The following is a 17314-nucleotide window of genomic DNA, read 5'->3' as shown; positions in this document are numbered from 1 at the left end:
GTTGCTACTTAATTCATCAGCCCAACTTTATTTCAGTCATTTTTAAATCCACTTTGGGAATAAAAGATAATAAATTATAAAAGATAACACTGTAAGTGGGATTTTATTAGGCCTTCCTAACACAGCAACCCTTTAATCAGTTCCTCATGCTGTGATGACCCCCAACCATAAAATTTTGCTGCTACTTCCAAACTGTAATTTTGCTACTCTTATGAATCATAATATAAATATCCATGTTCTCTGATAGTCTTAGGTAATGACTGTGAATTGGTCAAATAGACTTCCCAAAGGGGTTGCAACTCACAGATTGAGAAACACTGAACTAGAGCAAAACTAAATTTTCAAACTTCAAAATTCTTCTTTAAATCCAGAAAGCATACATAAAATTTTTAAAACCATAAAGCATGCTAAAATTGATTACTGGGATGTCATGGCACAAGCCTTTAATCCCAGCACTCAGGAGGCAAAAGCAGGCAGTTCAAGGTCAGCCTAGTCTGCAGAGTGAGTGCCAGGACAGCCAAAGCTACAGAGAAGTCCTGTTTGTTAAAAGCCACATTTTTACTAAGAACACAGCTCCTTCAGTAGGGCAGAGTTTACTATTCTGTTCTTCTCCACTTTTATACTACTTCTATTTTTATTTCCTAAAGACACTCAGTTTTTAGCCAGAAAAATATCTAAAATACACAATAATTATTTCGAAAGCAATAAAACATCTCTAAACTATATGGCAACAAAATGAAATTTTTTCACATCAACTGTTACAAATTTTAAAAACTAGATGTTTACTGTTTCCTATTCATGAATCATAGCATATACTAAGTGACAATATACATTTATATTCCACAATTTGTGCCATTACCTATATAATTGTTTTCTTTTTCCTCCTTTGTTAGCATTCCCAAGGGATAACGGATCCTGATCTAAGCAAAACCAAGCAGTGAAAGAAAATGCAGACCCAGGCCATTTCTGAATGGGAGGTACAGAAATTCCTGCCATACTATGTGACAAATTAAAATACTGCAGTGCACTCTCAAAACTGAGTTTCCGTGCCATTATCAGGATTGCACGAGTCACAGGAATGGTATATGGGTGAATACACTCTGATTCGTCTACCCTGAGCAATCGCAGAAGCCGACGGAGTTCTTCAGAGCTCACAGACTGACTCCCCAAAGAACCGTGGATTGCAATCAAGTTCTCAGCACAAGTTCGATGCAGAGAAGAGTGGGATTCAAGGGTTTCAATGATTTTTATCCCCATGTTTGCATTCACACAAGTAGTCCTGCTTTGTTTATTAATGCAACAAATTTTTTTCAGCCAATCAGAGATGAAGATTTGTAGGTCATGGGATTCTAGCTCAGGAAGCCACTGGATAAGAACCAAGAGAGGATGGACATTACTAATGCCCAAAATGCCAACTGAAGTATGATCACCCTCTACAGCCTGAAAACACAAAAGGAAAGGGTAGTTACTATTCTTATAGTGAAGACAATGGAACTTCTTATCATAAAGGTTAAAAACTCACCATGTTCATAAGTTCTTTAAGCAGTTCTTGTGGTGGCTGGCCCAAAGATTTTAATACCTCGAACATGTGCATATAGCCAATTCTTTCTTTAAATACTTCCTAGAGAGTAAAACAATATATCAAAGCGCATTTTCAATGACTAAATTTGTTGGAATATTAAATATTGAATACTTATTTAAACTAATTAATATAAAATACAAAGATTATGAAATCAGTTTTATTCTCTTATATTATCTATGTCCATCTATACTCATCATTCTCTTTTGAAACAGGCGCTTTCTATGCAGCCTAAGCTGACCTTAAAATTGTAATCTTTCTATCTATATCTTTCTATAATGATAATAAAGGTACAAAAGTCCATCCAAGTAAGTAAAATTAGAAACAACTGCTTTAAAGAACTGTTTTTTTCAGATTAAATTATATGACACTTCATATGCCCTCATCTTCTCTGTCTATCTGTCTGTGTGTCTGTGTAGTCACCCTGTCCTGTTTTGCCCTCCCCTCTGCAGGATCCCTAAGACAGGGTTTTATTACATAGCTTTGACTAGCCTAGAAATCTGTCTCAAAAACAAACAAACGAAAAAGGCTAGATTAAACTTCTGATTAGTGTGGTGGCCTAGAACTGGGGAGGTAAAGAAAGAAGGATTGAGTGTTCAGGGTCACCCTGGGCTATATATTGAGACCCGGTTTAAATAACAAGAACTAGGGATGTAGCTCAGTGGCAAAGTGGAGGCCCGACATTAGGTTTACAACAATGCTCAAATTCGAGCAGAATAGGAGTACAAAGAATTTTCTCTCTGTTCCCTATATCTAAATGGTCTGTATCAAGTTCCCATTAGGAAGCTTGAATTCATTTACATTTTAAAACTTGAAGCTAAAAAGTAAAATATAAAAACTAGCAAAACACCTAGAAAACAGAACATCAGTCTATTAAATTAGGCAAAATAGACACACCAACCATAAAGACATTTTTAAAAAAAAATCAGTAAATCAGTTAGTTGTGTACAAGGATAAGAAGAACTTCTTATCAAGAGGTACTTTGTCATATAAGCTCTTGTTTAGAGAGGGAAGATGAAGGCCCTAAACACATTAAGTATATACTCTGCCAATCCTGTTGCACAACCTTTGAAATTTTAGACCATAAAAGATATTCAACTAAAAAAAACCACCTTTAAAATTACTTAACCAGCATTGAAGGCTTGAATTTCAGAAGTAATAGCAATCTGTTCTAAGTGACTTTCTGAGTGCTTTAAGTGACTTTCCTTACAAACAACAACACGAACACCCTATTATTATACAGCAGTTAAAATCAGAGTCAGACTGTAATGTCTGACATACACTTAGCCATGGTTTCCACTCCTGATAGTAGAAGAGTGGAGCATGCCACAGGCACGTCAGGGTGCAGATCAGAAGTTTAGGAGGACATCATGTCACTTAACCACATGCCTGGCGCTGCACACAGACATCTCACAAATCGTACAACAATTCAATGAGCTACTTATCAGATATGAGCATAATCAGACAAGACTGTTGCCATAGACAGCAGGTACAAACTGGCATAAGGGGATGGAGAGACAGCTCAGCAGTAATAGCACTGGCTGCTCTTCCAGAGGACCTGGGTTCAATTTCCACCACCTACATGGCAGCTCACAACTGTCTGCAACTCCAGTTCCAGAGGATCTAGCATCTTCACATGGACATATATGCAAGCAAAACATCACTGCACATAAAAACAAATCTTTAAAAAAGAACTGATATAAAACCTTGAAGTTAATGATCACAAAAAAAGAAACAGAATTCTATAGCCACACATACTGGGAAAACAAGTCCCGTACTATCAAGGTGATCACATGTGAAAAATACTCATATTCTGGATAGTTATAAACTGACTAAATAGCAAAACTGATACTAATTTTTAAATGCTACATTGTAAAATATAACTCTTTTTTTTTCCGGATCTGAGGACCGAACCCAGAGCTAGGCAAGGACTCTACCACTGAGCTAAAGTCCCCAACCCCGTAAAATTTAATTCTTTAAGCACAATAATCATACACTGACTTCTCAATACCAGCAACATGACCTCTTTAATCCCAGCAATATGACCTTCTTTTGACCAACACTTTAAACAGTGATTAGTGTGCAGTTCAGTCATCAGGGTTTTTTGTTGTTGTTTTTTTTGTTTTTGTTTTTTTGTTTTTGTTTTGGTTTTTTTTTTTTTTTTTTTTGAGACACACTCACTGCATAGCCCTGACTAGCTTGGAACTAGTGATGTAGAACAGAAGGCTGCAAACTCACAGGATGGCAGCCATATGAGTGCTGAGATGAAAAGTGTGTACTATCACACAAGTTCATCGATACCTTTTAAAATCCTGGAGTATCCATAAGGAGTTTGTTTATTAAATTATCAGCAAATTATAAGACGCCACTGCATGTAGCTATAGGATTCCATTTTGTAAACTACAGGTGTTACACTAGGTTTCTATATACTTTCACATATAATTCTGGGATTTATATAGCAAAAAAAGTTGATAAAATGTATACTTTAAAGCTTGAGTATCCATTTTTTACCTTAGCAGCTGGAGAATTCTTCATCACTGCTGTCAAAGCCTGAATGGTTGACACAGCCAAGCAATCCAACTGGCCCTGGAATACCTAACAGAGGACAACAGCAAGAAATTAACAAATGAACCTAGAATTTTGTTTACATGGAAACCTCTTGTTCTGAAAACCTGAAGAAATAACAACATGCATTACATCCCTCTTCCTATCACACGGATGATTGAAACATAATCTGCAAGAAAGAGGTACGTAATCCACAGAGAGGAGCCACATGTCAGGAAGAATGAAGCGACGCTCGCTCAGCATTAAATGTTCTAAGGGTGAGGGGAACAAATCTTACACATGCTTTTGAAAAATAATGGACAATCTCAAGAGGAGGGGAGGGAGGTCTGCAACGAGAAACTATATTATGCTTTAATTTACTCTCAAAATATACTTGAATTTACTAGTCTTAATGACTGTTATGTAATTAATGTGTATCTAAATAACCTTGTTTGCTTAGTTTCCAAATTCTGTACTAAAATGGAAAGGGTATGTATATATCATTATATTTTAAACGAAGCATCTATTTTTATAAAAAAAATTGAGGTAAATAAAGAAAATGAATTCTATAACTATAAGTACTGGCAAGTTGGGGTTGGGGATTTAGCTCAGCGGTAGAGCGCTTGCCTAGCAACCGCAAGGCCCTGGGTTCAGTCCCCAGCTCCGAAAAAAAGAAAAAAGAAAAAAAAAAAAGTACTGGCAAGTTTTGGAGAAGACAGTCTTTAACGCCAAAAGTGTTACAAAATAATTAAAACTCTGACTTTTATTTGGGCTTAACCATAAATATGAGATACATTAAATTTCAGGAGATTCCTCCTAGAAAATAAAACAATAACTACCACCAATAACACATTTAAAAAAATTTCAACCTAATTGCTATACATGGCTTAATAGAGCCTCACAGCATCGAGCTTAGACTGTAGAAAGCTGGGGCTATAGAGATGGATTCAACGCCTCTCTGGCCTCTGAAGGCACTGCACTCTTATACACACAGATATACTTAAAATTGAATTTAAAATGGTAGAAAGTTGTAAAGCCAGCATTGAAAATCTGCTTTGGAAACAGTATTATTATGACCTGACACCAGCCACTGCACAAATAGCGTTCTCTATTCTAACACCCAACAGACTTGGTCTGCAAGTAGAAGAAGCTATTTAGATTTCTGTTTACTAAGGTTTACCATTTGTAGGAATATTACTTAATCTAAAGTCTTGACTTTCATATATAGATTAACATTCTGCATATATAAATTCACATAAATAAGATCTGTGCTGGACTTTGCTCAAGAATAAACTGAAAGACTTCATCATAGCTACCATTTGAGTTTACAAAATCTCTTTCTTTTCTTTTTTTTTTTTTTTTTTTTGGGAGCTGGGGACCGAACCCAGGGCCTTGGGCTTGCTAGGCAAGCGCTCTACCACTGAGCTAAATCCCCAACCCCTACAAAATCTCTTATAAAAATATAAAAATAAAAAAAATAATGTAAGTATTCCCTGGAGTCTAAATAAGAGAAATCTAAAGCAACAAAAATTCTGTAAGTCTCTATCTTATACCCAAAAATGAAATTAACATATTATAACAGTCTCTTTTTCAACAACTCAGGAAACCTATGCATTAAAATAATTTTATCAAGATATATTAATTTTCCATCAAATATGTTGAGGGAAAAAAAGGCAATTTTATAAGTAGGTTGAATTTGGAGAACAACGACAAATCAAATTGTATGCTGAATTAACATTCAAAGGGTTCATCATCTTCTTCCCTTCCTCCAAGATTCAGGTTGTCCATTTAATTATAATCATTGTGTCAATAGGAAGCAAAGAATCAAGATATTAACATGACTATGCATTTTCACAAACCAGGCCCTCATGTCCCAGTGCACCCCAGTGCTGAGAAAGTGAAGCCCTCAGACAGAGTGGTCACCAGGCGGCCGGCCGGCACGGACACCAGGCTCCATTCCTGTACTTTTTATCTTCTCACAGGGGAAAGGCACACATGAAAATGGACAGAACTGTAATGATGGTTTAAGATTTAATTTAAATAGTCCTCAAAATTAAACACACTTAGAGGTGTGTGGGTTTGGAGACGTAAGAAGAAAAGCACAGGAATGGTTATCCCACTGACTGACTTTGGACTGCAGCTGAGACAAAATGCAGGCTTCGGAGGTACCTGGTCCTCACTCATCTCTGTCAGTAACTGGTTGGCAAGGTCTTTCTCATTCTTGTCTGTCACCTTACTGTGTACATTTAAAAACAGCTGTTAAAAACAGAGACAAGAACAATGCAGAAAGAACGTTAAATTGTTACCTAAAAGCAGAATGAGGTCCAGCTGGATGTCCATGTCTCTTGAAAACTAATCCAAGAATCCAGATGTGAAGTACATAACTTCCGGAAATATGTAATTATTTGCTTTCTGAATAACAATTTAATAGGAGTATACATACTATATAACTATTATCAAGTTCTTAGAATAAAACAACCAATAACTCACAACTGATTAATATTCTCAAATTAGTGAAGAATCAGCAGAGAATGCCTTTCAAAAAATACAGTTACTATTAAGATAGATAAAAGACTCCATAGGAAATATTGTATTTAGTCAAGTAAGACTGCAAAATCCTGTGACGCTAACATTAAAAGAGGCTCTTTCCAGCAATTTTTCTCAGAGTCTCAAAAGAGACTGGTGTGTGGCTTGACAAGAAAAGTCGGTGTGCAGCACGACTACCCACATTTATCTGATCTCACATCCTCTTAAAAGATATGCTTCAGCAGACCTAATTCATATTTTATTTGTACTCAGGAAAGGGAAATCCCTGGCACTCATGAAGATTACATTGTAAGTTTCTTTAAAAGACTTACTCTGGGGTTGGGGATTTAGCTCAGCGGTAGAGCACTTGCCTAGCAAGTGCAAGGCCCTGGGTTCGGTCCCCAGCTCCGAAAAAAAAAAAAAAAAAGACTTACTCTGGTGGATGCATTTATATGTGTGTGTGAAGTGGGCAGGAGGCATATGCCACACTGCACACATGGAGGGTAAAGGACAACTTGTGGAGTAAGTTCTCTCCGCTCACCTTTACATGGGTAAACTCCACTCACTGGGCTTGAGTGCCAAATGCCTTAACCCACTGAGTAGTACAACTGACTCATAATTACTCTCTTTACATGAAGTAAAGCCATTAGGTACTTTAGTTTGTGCATTAACTCAGTATCCCCATTGATTCTGTCAAATCAATGAAGAGAAAGAAACTTCAAATGAAAGTGAAGTGAAGGGTAAGATTTATAAAGAATCTAAACCATTCTAATAAGAAACTTTACCAGCATCTGTTGTCATCTGAGTTGTTTTTTTTTTTTAAAGATTTATTTATTTATCATGTATGAGTTTACTGTAGCTGTCCTCAGACACACCAGAAGAGGGCATTGGATCCCATTACAGATGGCTATGAGCCACCATGTGGTTGCTGGGAATTGAACTCAGGACCTCTGGAAGAGCAGTCAGTTCTCTTAACCACTGAGCCATCTCTCCAGCCCCGAGTTTTTGATCTTAGCCATTCTGGCTGACGTGAGGTGGGATCTCAGGGTTGTTTTGATTTGCATTTCCCTGATGACTAAGGATGCTGAACATTTCTTTAGGTGCTTCTCAGCCATTCGATATTTCTCAGCTGAGAATTCTTTGTTTAGCTCTGTATCCCATTTTTAATAGGGATACTTGGCTCTCTAGAGTCTACCTTCTTGAGTTCTTTTTATGTATTAGATATTGGCCCTCTATTGGATGTAGGATTGGTAAAGATTTCTTCCCAATCTGTTGGTTGCTGTTTTGTCCTAATGACAGTGCCCTTTGCCTTACAGAAGCTTTGTAATTTTATGAGGTCCCATTTGTCGATTCTTGATCTTAGAGCATGAGCCATTGGTGTCCTGTTGAGGAAATTTTCCCCAGTGCCCATGTGTTCCAGGCTCTTCCCCTCTTTTTCTTCTATTAGTTTGAATGTACACAAGCTCATGATGTTTATTACTAGCAAGCAATGGGGAGAAGGAAAAAAAGTTCTCACAAAACAGTCTGTTAATTATATTTGCCAGATTTTAGGAAATACTAATAATATCATATACACACAAAAAAGTGTGTTATTAACTGTAATGTACATTTTTAAAAAGAAATACAGGGTTGGGATGTGGCTCAGCTGTGCTGTGCTAGCCTACCATGAGCAAAGCTCTAGTTAGAGCCCTAGTCCTATATAAACCAGACATGCTTATGAACACTGGGAATCCCAGGACTCAGGAGGTATCAAAATAAAATATTATCCCTATTATCCTATCCTCCAATTCTGAGGCCAGTCTGAGATAGATAAGACCTTGTCTCAGACAGACAGACAGACAGACAGTGCCCAGTGTGATGGCAAAAGCAGGCATCTCTAGGATTCAGCGCTTGTCTGGTCTACATGGTGAGCTCCAGGGCCAGCCAGAGCTACATAGTGAGATCCTATCTCAAAAGAGCAAACAACACCTCAGTATTCACATAATGAATGAAATGTACATAAGTATTCTTTTACAAAATCCCAAAACATCTAAAATTACACCAACTATACAAAAAGAAAACAGAAAATAAAAATAGTGCTAAGGGATTTCATTGCCTGAAATGACATAATTAACTCTGGATATCAGTTAGTTACATCTCTTTTTTCCCATCCTACCCTTTTGGTTTTCAGTCTTATGATATCTACCCTTCCTACAATACTATAAAGGAAAAGTACAAATGCTATTAATATCCTATATTATTGGTGTGCAATTATTATTGGGATGCTCAGATGAAAATGAAAAATTAATTAGTCTCCAGAACTGGAAACATAACTCATTAATAAAATACAATCTTATACAGGCAAAGATCCAAGACTGATCCCTAATCCCACAAAACAGAAGCTAGCACACCAATCTACATAAAGAGTATTGTCAGCTGGGCTGGGGGGTAGCACATGACTTTAATCCCAGCACTCCAGAGGCAGAGGCAGGAGGATCTCTGTGAGTTCGAGGTCAGCTTGTTCTGCAAGGCAAGCTCTAGGATGGCCAGGGTTACACAGAGAAACAAAAAACAAACAAACAAACAATCTAAAGTTGTTGCTCTTAAAACAGAAAGTGTAAGTCTAAAAGTTTAAGAGTCAGAAAACACAAGATTTCAGCCTTCTTAAAGCCAATGATGGATTTTAAATTTTGCTAGCACTAATGACCAGTTGTACTGTTCAATAATCTAAATACATTGTAAAAAAAACCTCAAAGAATAAAATGTGCACCATTCATCACATCTAGTGACATACATCTAATGTCATGCAATGTGTATTTTATATATAAAAGAGTTTTGTATTATAATGAAACTTAAGTTAACAAGCATAGAAGTCTTTACATAAATTCTAGAGAAACAAACACATATGATATTTGTGAATACTGTTCACAGAGATGGCAGAGAAACCACCAATGGTAAGGCCAACAAGATAGTTCAGTGTATAAAAGTACTTTCTACACAAGTCCAACAACCTAAGTTTCATCCCCAGGTATCCTCTGATTTTCAGATGTACATTTTAGCATATACACATATTTATATCATGCAGACACACAGACACTCACATAAGTACACACAGATGCATGTACACATGTGCACACAATAACTACTCTTTCAAAAAAACTACTAACAGTTTAAAATTTTCCATCTGATTCATAAATTACTTTTGCTACTCGATAGCTTTACTTGAAGTTGTTTCCAGTAAGTATGAATATTTAAACAGTAAAATCTTGATTTTTGCACTATTGTACAAACAAACTAAATGACTTGTTTATTAAAAGCAACAAAAAAATTACACAGAAAGCAATATGTATATCATAAAATACACTGGGGGAACCTAAATTTTCACAAGACTCCCAATTATTTTCATATATTCAGAAATGATAACAATGTTCATAAAATGCTTATATTGATGAAAACTATAATGCCTTATATTTAATGCACATTAAATATTTAATACTAGTTAAAACCAGTAACCCTGAATATGAAAAACAAATTTACAGTAACTACCTATTACAGTGAACTTAGGGCCAAAAAAATGTGAGTAAAAAAGATTCTAGTTCCAACAATTATTAGTATTGAGCCTGACCTAGTAATTTAACACCTCAGGACATCATTTCTTCACATGTGCAATGAGTAAATTTGGAAATTTATTGTAAAGACTTCATTTTAATGTTTTAAATACTTAATTACTGCCTCAATGGTTAACTTCTTTTAATGTTGGAGATGATATGAAGATGAAACCCTTATATGCTGCCAGTAAGAAGGTACATTAACACAGACAAAATGTAAACAATAGGAACATTTCTCAAAAAAGTAAGCATAGAACTATGGTATAGTCTTGTTCTCTGACTTCTCTGCGTATAGCTAAGGAAATAATGTCAGTAAACAAAAGATATTTGCATGATTGTTTATACTGCTGAAATACGTACTACAGCTAGGAGAGAGAACCAGTGTTCTGTCAACCACTGAGCAGACAAGGAAAATATGGCACACCACATACTGTGGTATTAATGTTAACCATGAAAAAATATTAGTTTCTGTCATTTGCAACCAAATGAATGAAACAAAATACACCAGATAAAGACAGGTGTCACATGTTCTCGTCCACATACGAAAACAAAGAAACAAAGATTGATTTAATTTAAGCAGACAAAGAATTGCTGGAAATTAGGAATGATAGGAGTATCAGTGGCAAACACCGAAAAATGGAAGAGCATGATCAAAACATACATTGTGGGTATAAATAACTCATGAACCCAATTAACTTATAAAAATAATATGAGCTGAAAGACGGTGGCTGGAATACCACATGACCTGTGATGATTCAGACACAAAAAATGTTCCAAATGGAGAAAAGTCCTGAAAGGAAAGGCTCAGACCCCAAGAACTGACTTTTCCTCCTGAAACACAGTTCTTCTTTGGTATGTTTAGTACCAAAGGAAAATGCAGGGAGTAACAGGAGATTATTAACTTTTTAAAAGCTAGTACTAGCTGCTGAGGCAGGAGGAGTACCTGAAGTTCAAGGGCAGCCTAGTCCCACAGTGAGTTTGAGGCCATAGAGACCTGCATCAAAAACAGACTCGAGAGCTGTAATTATGAAACCTCACACAATACAGCAGATACATACATGTACTGTATGAGCATATTTTGGTAAATGAGAAATCACTATGTGACAGTGGTTCTCAAAGACTCTATCACATGGTGAGTTGTATCTACCTTAGATTGAATAAGTATACTTGATGACGTTCATCCTAAAGATCTATTTTTAGAATGTACCATTCTGTAAGATGTAACTGTTAGGTCTCAACCCTGGTTAGCTGTGAGAAAAAAAATTATATTTTTAAGAAGATACGAGACAGGCTGACAGGTGAGCCCTAGCAGTACCTCGTACAGGTGTTTTGGGTTGTGCCTGGGTTTTTTATGTGGTTCTGAGGAGTGAAACCCAGGCCCTGTAGCTCCCTGCAAGCACTTTCTGAACTGAGCCACCTTCCTAGCCTTGCTTGATGACTATTTATCAGCAGCCTCTGGGAGTTGGAAGATGGGAAGATAGTTCAGTGAGGTGCTTGCTGCTAGGCCTGACAACCTGAGTTTGAACATCCCCATCTTGACAAATTTCAAGGGGTGTGGGAAATACCATAAAGATTCCTTGATATGTGAAATCTGTTTTGTTTTTTATTTTCTGTTTTTTCAAAACAGGGTTTCTTTGTATAGCTCTACCTGGACTGGAACTTGCTTTGTAGACCAGGCTGACCTAAAACTCACAGAAATCCACCTGCCTCTGCTTCCAAAGTACTGGGTTTAAAAGCTGTGCCACCACCACTTGGCTAAATATGGATTCTCTTAATACACCTGAGATAACTATGTTACTGACACTGTCTTCCTAAGTGACAAAGCAATATTGTTTTACAATGATCAAAGTGTTTTATAAATACTTCCGCTGTATATTTTTCATCTCTCTAGAATATTTTCCACATAAATAATATTTGTAAGACAAGAGAGGCATGCTAACTAACCAGAAGTCAGGAGTTTGATAACTTTTGAAACTCTTATGATATACGTCATCAATATATTAATTGTACTGTGTGCCCTATTTAACGATATTACTATAAAGTAAGCAATGACGTCACATAGAAACTTTCAAAGATATGCCCTTTAACACTCAAAAAACCAAGAATCCTTACTGAGGAATAATATCAGAATCAACCAAGTGTTTTCAACTAGAAAGTACAAGAATTAACTGAAAGACATACAGATCTATGGAGTAGTTTCATTTCTAACCTCTCTAAAACCTTTTTAGCAACATCTTTTTAAAATTTAATTTAGGAAGTTGGGGATTTAGCTCAGTGGTAGAGCGCTTGCCTAGGAAGTGCAAGGCCCTGGGTTCGGTCCCCAGCTCCGAAAAAAAGAACCCCCAAAAAAAATTTAATTTAATTTAATTTTAATTGGTCATTTTGTTTATTTACATTTCAAATGTTAAACCCACATGATAGGAGAGAACAAATTCCCACAGTTATCCTGACCTCCTTCATGTGTGCCACAGTTTGCCCCATACAAACAAGAAATAGATGTTTAAACATTTAAACCCCTCCCAGTTCCCCCACCCAAAAAAATCCCCATTCCACACCCCATCACCCTGCCTCCACGACGGTGCTTCCCCGTCCTACCACTATCATCCTCTATGCTGAGGCATCAAGATTTTTCAGGATCCAGGCTTCCCCTCTCATTGATGCCAGACAAGGACATCCTCTACCACATATACAGCTGGAGTCATGGGTCCTTCCATGTGTATTCACTGATTGGTGGTTTAGTCTCTGGGAGCTCTGGAGGTCTGGTTGGTTGATATTGTTGTTCCTCCCACAGGGTTGCAAACCCCTTCAGCTCCTTCAGTCCTTCCCTCAATTCCTCCATTGGGGTTCCCTTCTGATATTTGACTGTAAGTATCCACATCTGGATCCCTAAGGCCCTGACAGAGCCTTTCAGGAGTCCATATCAGGTTCCTGTCAGCAAGCACTTCCCAGCTTCAGCAAGTGCCTGGGTTTGGTGGCTGAACATGGCATGGACCCCCATGAGCATACAATATAAAGCACAGAAACATAACTGTTGTGTACTCTCTCACACTGCTGTGGCAAGTGTAACTGGAGAACAGAAACAACAGTGAAAAAGCTAACCGGCAATATGTACTGAGAGCCTTAACAGTGTTCTGATTCGTTTTCTGGATTTTCTAATTACTTGAAAGTTGTTTAATACAAAGTCTCCTAATTTTAAAGACATACAAGTCTAGTTTATACCCTGTGACTATGAGTTCTACAAGAAATAGAATTCCATTTACAAAAAACTTCAAAGAGTTACCTGATAGAAAATATTGAGCTGAGAAGATGACTCAGTGAATGGAAGTGCTTGTCAAATGGCATATGGAACTGCACTGTATTTGTATGCTCTAGACAAACAGTCAAGAAACCAGAAGCAAATTATGACTTTAAGTGGCCTCAAGTATGTGAATCAGTGCCCAACGGAAACATAGTACTTCCTAAGCTGAAATGTCATCATATAAAAAAAGTTCACATGAATTTTAATACTTTTAGATAACCATAAACCATATAATTCTAGTTTCAATCAAGACAAGGCCTATCCCCATGTAGACAGTGCATAGTTCTTTCTTTAAGGGGCTCTTCTGAGATGGAGGATTTAGATATCTGCTAGTTCCTAGACCAGGGTATACAACTACTGAATGCACTCTGCCTAGCCTGGGCTGAGCAAAATGAGAGCATGAGGCAGAGTGCCCAGTGATAAGTGCCCACCCTGAGAGAGGACAGCTTTGGCCAGAGTCCTACATCTGTCTCTCACTGGATCAAGAGATCTTGGACAAAGTATAAATCTTTGTGTCTCATTTTTCTGATCTCTGGTATAGGGTATGTATAAATACATACTAATATGTTCTAATTTTATAATGATAATTAAATCAGTTTAATTGTTTAAAGATAAAACTTGATTATGTAATGAAATGAAAACACAAATTAACAATAAAAATGTCTGTAATAATGTGGTCAAATCTGAATCAAAATAAGCCTTTATTTATTTATTTATTTTTTCTGTGAAACGAGATTCCACTAAATGGCTCTGACCTCTGACTGTCCTGGAACTCACTCCATAGATGAGGCTGGACTCAAACTCACAGAGCTCCACCTGTCTTTGCTTGTCCAGTGCCAGGATCAAAGGCATGTGCCACTATGACCCCCCCAAAGAAACATTGTTAAAAATTATAAACAATGCCTCAAGATGGCTCAGGGAGATAAGGTACTTGTCCAGTCTGCCAACCCAAGTCTAATCCCTAAACCCACATGCTAGAAGAGTAGAATCAATTCCCACAAGTTACCTTCTGATCCTCAACATTCATGCTGTGGTACAAATAACTAAATAGGCAAACAAACAAACTTTCATGAGCAAAAATAATAATAATAAAGTACCTTGCAGTTCTGTAGAAGTCGTATGAGATGTTCAAAGCAATTGCTGTTGAGAAAAACGGCCTGAAGGACAGGCCTGTCTGCGCAATCTAACATGGCTGTGATGGTGTCTATAAAAATAAAAACAAAGTCACTCATGTAAAGGTAAAACCTTGTGATCAAACATCTACTGCTATCATTTTAGACTTTTAAGTTGACAGAACAGAATACAGACGAACAGAAATCAAATTTTGAAACTAAGAAAAATTATTATTTTCAACTTCTTTATAATTCCAGCTAATTTAAGATGTACATATGACTGGAAAATACTTTTCAGCAACTTGCTAAAGTGTTCTGAAAGGCTAAGTTCTGTGTCTGATTTGCAATTATAAGCAGTATCTGGTTATAATATTTAGTAGTCATGTTTAAACACTATGAAGTGAGTACATGGCCCATAACAGCAATGATAACATTTATCTCTCATTTCCTATTGCAGTGATAACCCAATCAAGAAATCAAAGGACATCTGGCATGGAAAATACCATAGTTCCCAATAAAAAAGAATTCTATCTAACAGAATCAAACTGATTTTTAAACTTACAATAACTAAAGAAAATGACATTATAGCAAAATGATTCTTAATTTTCTATATAACAATATTGTAATGTACCATTTCAATAATATTTTATGCACATTTCCAAATTAATATAGTACATATGAATTTATATAATAATTCATTACTGTTTCTTATGTCTAGGTGGAGAGATATAAAAACGTTTACTCCTGGCTGGGTGGTGGTGTACACCTTTAGTCCCACCATTCGAGAGGTGAGGCCAGCCTGGTCTTCAGAGAGAGTTCCAGGGCAGCCAAGGTTACACAGAAAAACCATCTCAAACAAACAAAAAAACAAAAAAACAAAACGAAATCAATGTTTTATCTGAGTTTCCTAGTGTAGTGTAACGACGACATACACTGCAGTAAGTACAGTTCTTTAACAACCTAACATAGGCGATACAACAAGAGTCGTATAGAGTACTGATCACAGTGCACAGCATACTGAACTGAGGTCATGGTTTCCATCAATGAACCTTTCCAATGCAGTGTGTGGGAGCCACGAGCTATCTCATGGACATGGCACACTGTGGTTCTGTGCCTTATTCATTGCTCTATTTACACAACATAGATTACAAAGGGAAAGGGAAACATCATTCTTTTTGTATTAGGTTGTGCATTTTAACTGTAGTTATTGTCACTTCCACTCATGCCTACAATAGAACTATAAAAAGGATTTACATAAACAATAAAAATAAGTAATAACCAACTGATTATGTTTAATCTGGATTCTAGAGTCTAGGATGCACTTGCGATATCACTCATTTTTGGCATGACTTATTCTCTTCAGGATCACAAAGCTGGTGAATCAGAGGATGGGCCTGTAGTCGGGAGGTTTTGCCTTTCCCTGCCAGTTCTGCTCACTAGGAGCTGAGAGACTTTGAGAAAATTACTGCGCATCTAATTTCTATACATTCATCTGTTAGAAGGAAATAAGGAGTGTATGTAATCTATTGATGATTAAAACAATTGATGGAAAGTATTTACTACACTAATACACTGAATTCAAAACAAATTCAGTCATTTTGAAGGAAAAAAAAAAGAAATCATATAAACTGGCTAGAGAGTTAGTAAAGCATAGAAACCAGATATTCTTGCACAGATACAAAAAGAAGAAAGTCAGAAGAGACCTCTGTGACTACTAGACAATCTGTCCTAAAAAACAGAAACATTAGAGGCATTTACCTAATTAACATCACAGTAAAGACTACAAATAGTACCTTCTAGAACTTATACTTCCTGACAATTTTAGCCATAACTGATTTTCTTTTATCATAGACACCTTAATGGATTAGACTTTCAAAAAAGAATATAAACAAGTTTTTGCTTGATAAAGTAAAAATGTAAACAAATCAATTTCACACTAATTATTTGGAAGTCAAAAATCAAAATATTCATTACCTGAAATAAACAGTTAATATTTCAAAAGAAACTGAGACTAAGAAATCAAAAATAAACTGAGGAAACACTTCACTGAGTACTTACTGAGCATCTTAATCTGCAGAGCTATGAACTGGCTTTCCCACCGCCTGGACCTCCCCTGCTTAGGTAAAGCTGAGTGATCAGAATTGAGCAACTTAAAATAGTTCTCCAAAATGGTACTGGTTTCCACCTGACGCTGGTCAGAGCTGCTAGTAAGAAGGATATGCACCACTTGTGTGAGGCATTTCAGAGTCAGCTCTCTCTTTCTACCCACTTCCTCAGGATCTCCTTCTTCCCATGAATCACAATCAGACAAAACTCGCATAAGAACTTCCATGGTCGCTGGAGAAATAGCTTGCAAAGCATTCTTCTGAAACATTAAAAACAATAAAAGATAAAATTAAGCCTAAAGGAGGCTTTATATATTTACAAGAAAGTGAGTACGCCTATGCATAACTTCTTTTAAATAAATTAACATAGTTATTAAATGATAGCAGATATGCAAATATTACCCATAGCTAAGTCTTACTTTGCTCTCTACTAATCTGAAATTTGCTTTCCATCCTTTGAAACTAAAAGTAACCATGTTAAGAAAATTCTGTTCAAAAAAACAGAGGATGAAGATCATGAAAAGGATATTGTTTTAAAAAAAATGAGAATGACTGACTGATTC

The 17314-nt window shown here is 36.5% G+C and overlaps 1 protein-coding gene across 7 annotated transcripts in view; it reads right to left on the bottom strand.

Moving 5' to 3' along the window:
- Positions 1-17314, bottom strand: part of Nbeal1 (neurobeachin-like 1) — a 164708-nt gene that overhangs the window by 105326 nt on the left and 42068 nt on the right. For 4 of the 7 annotated variants that reach the window (XR_015629593.1, XM_087569002.1, XM_087569000.1 and 1 more), the window contains exons 9-14: positions 16705-17011; positions 14632-14738; positions 6293-6379; positions 4091-4174; positions 1523-1621; positions 860-1440 (exon numbers count right to left, since the gene is read on the bottom strand). Coding sequence is in view for 6 of the 7 variants with exons in the window: in XM_087569002.1 (XP_087425128.1) it covers positions 860-1440; positions 1523-1621; positions 4091-4174; positions 6293-6379; positions 14632-14738; positions 16705-17011 (1265 nt within the window). In the remaining variant the exon portion in view is untranslated. The remainder of the gene's footprint in view (positions 1-859; positions 1441-1522; positions 1622-4090; positions 4175-6292; positions 6380-14631; positions 14739-16704; positions 17012-17314) is intronic. The other 3 variants (XM_087569005.1, XM_087569003.1, XM_087569004.1) reach the window with 1 other exon arrangement.

The sequence above is a fragment of the Rattus norvegicus genome, chromosome 9 (genome assembly GCF_021556685.1).
Source record: "Rattus norvegicus strain SHRSP/BbbUtx chromosome 9, alternate assembly SHRSP_T2T, whole genome shotgun sequence".
NCBI classification, from domain to species: Eukaryota; Metazoa; Chordata; class Mammalia; order Rodentia; family Muridae; genus Rattus; species Rattus norvegicus.
Note: the sequence above shows the minus strand (reverse complement) of the source record. Positions and strands in the feature narration are given on the sequence as shown.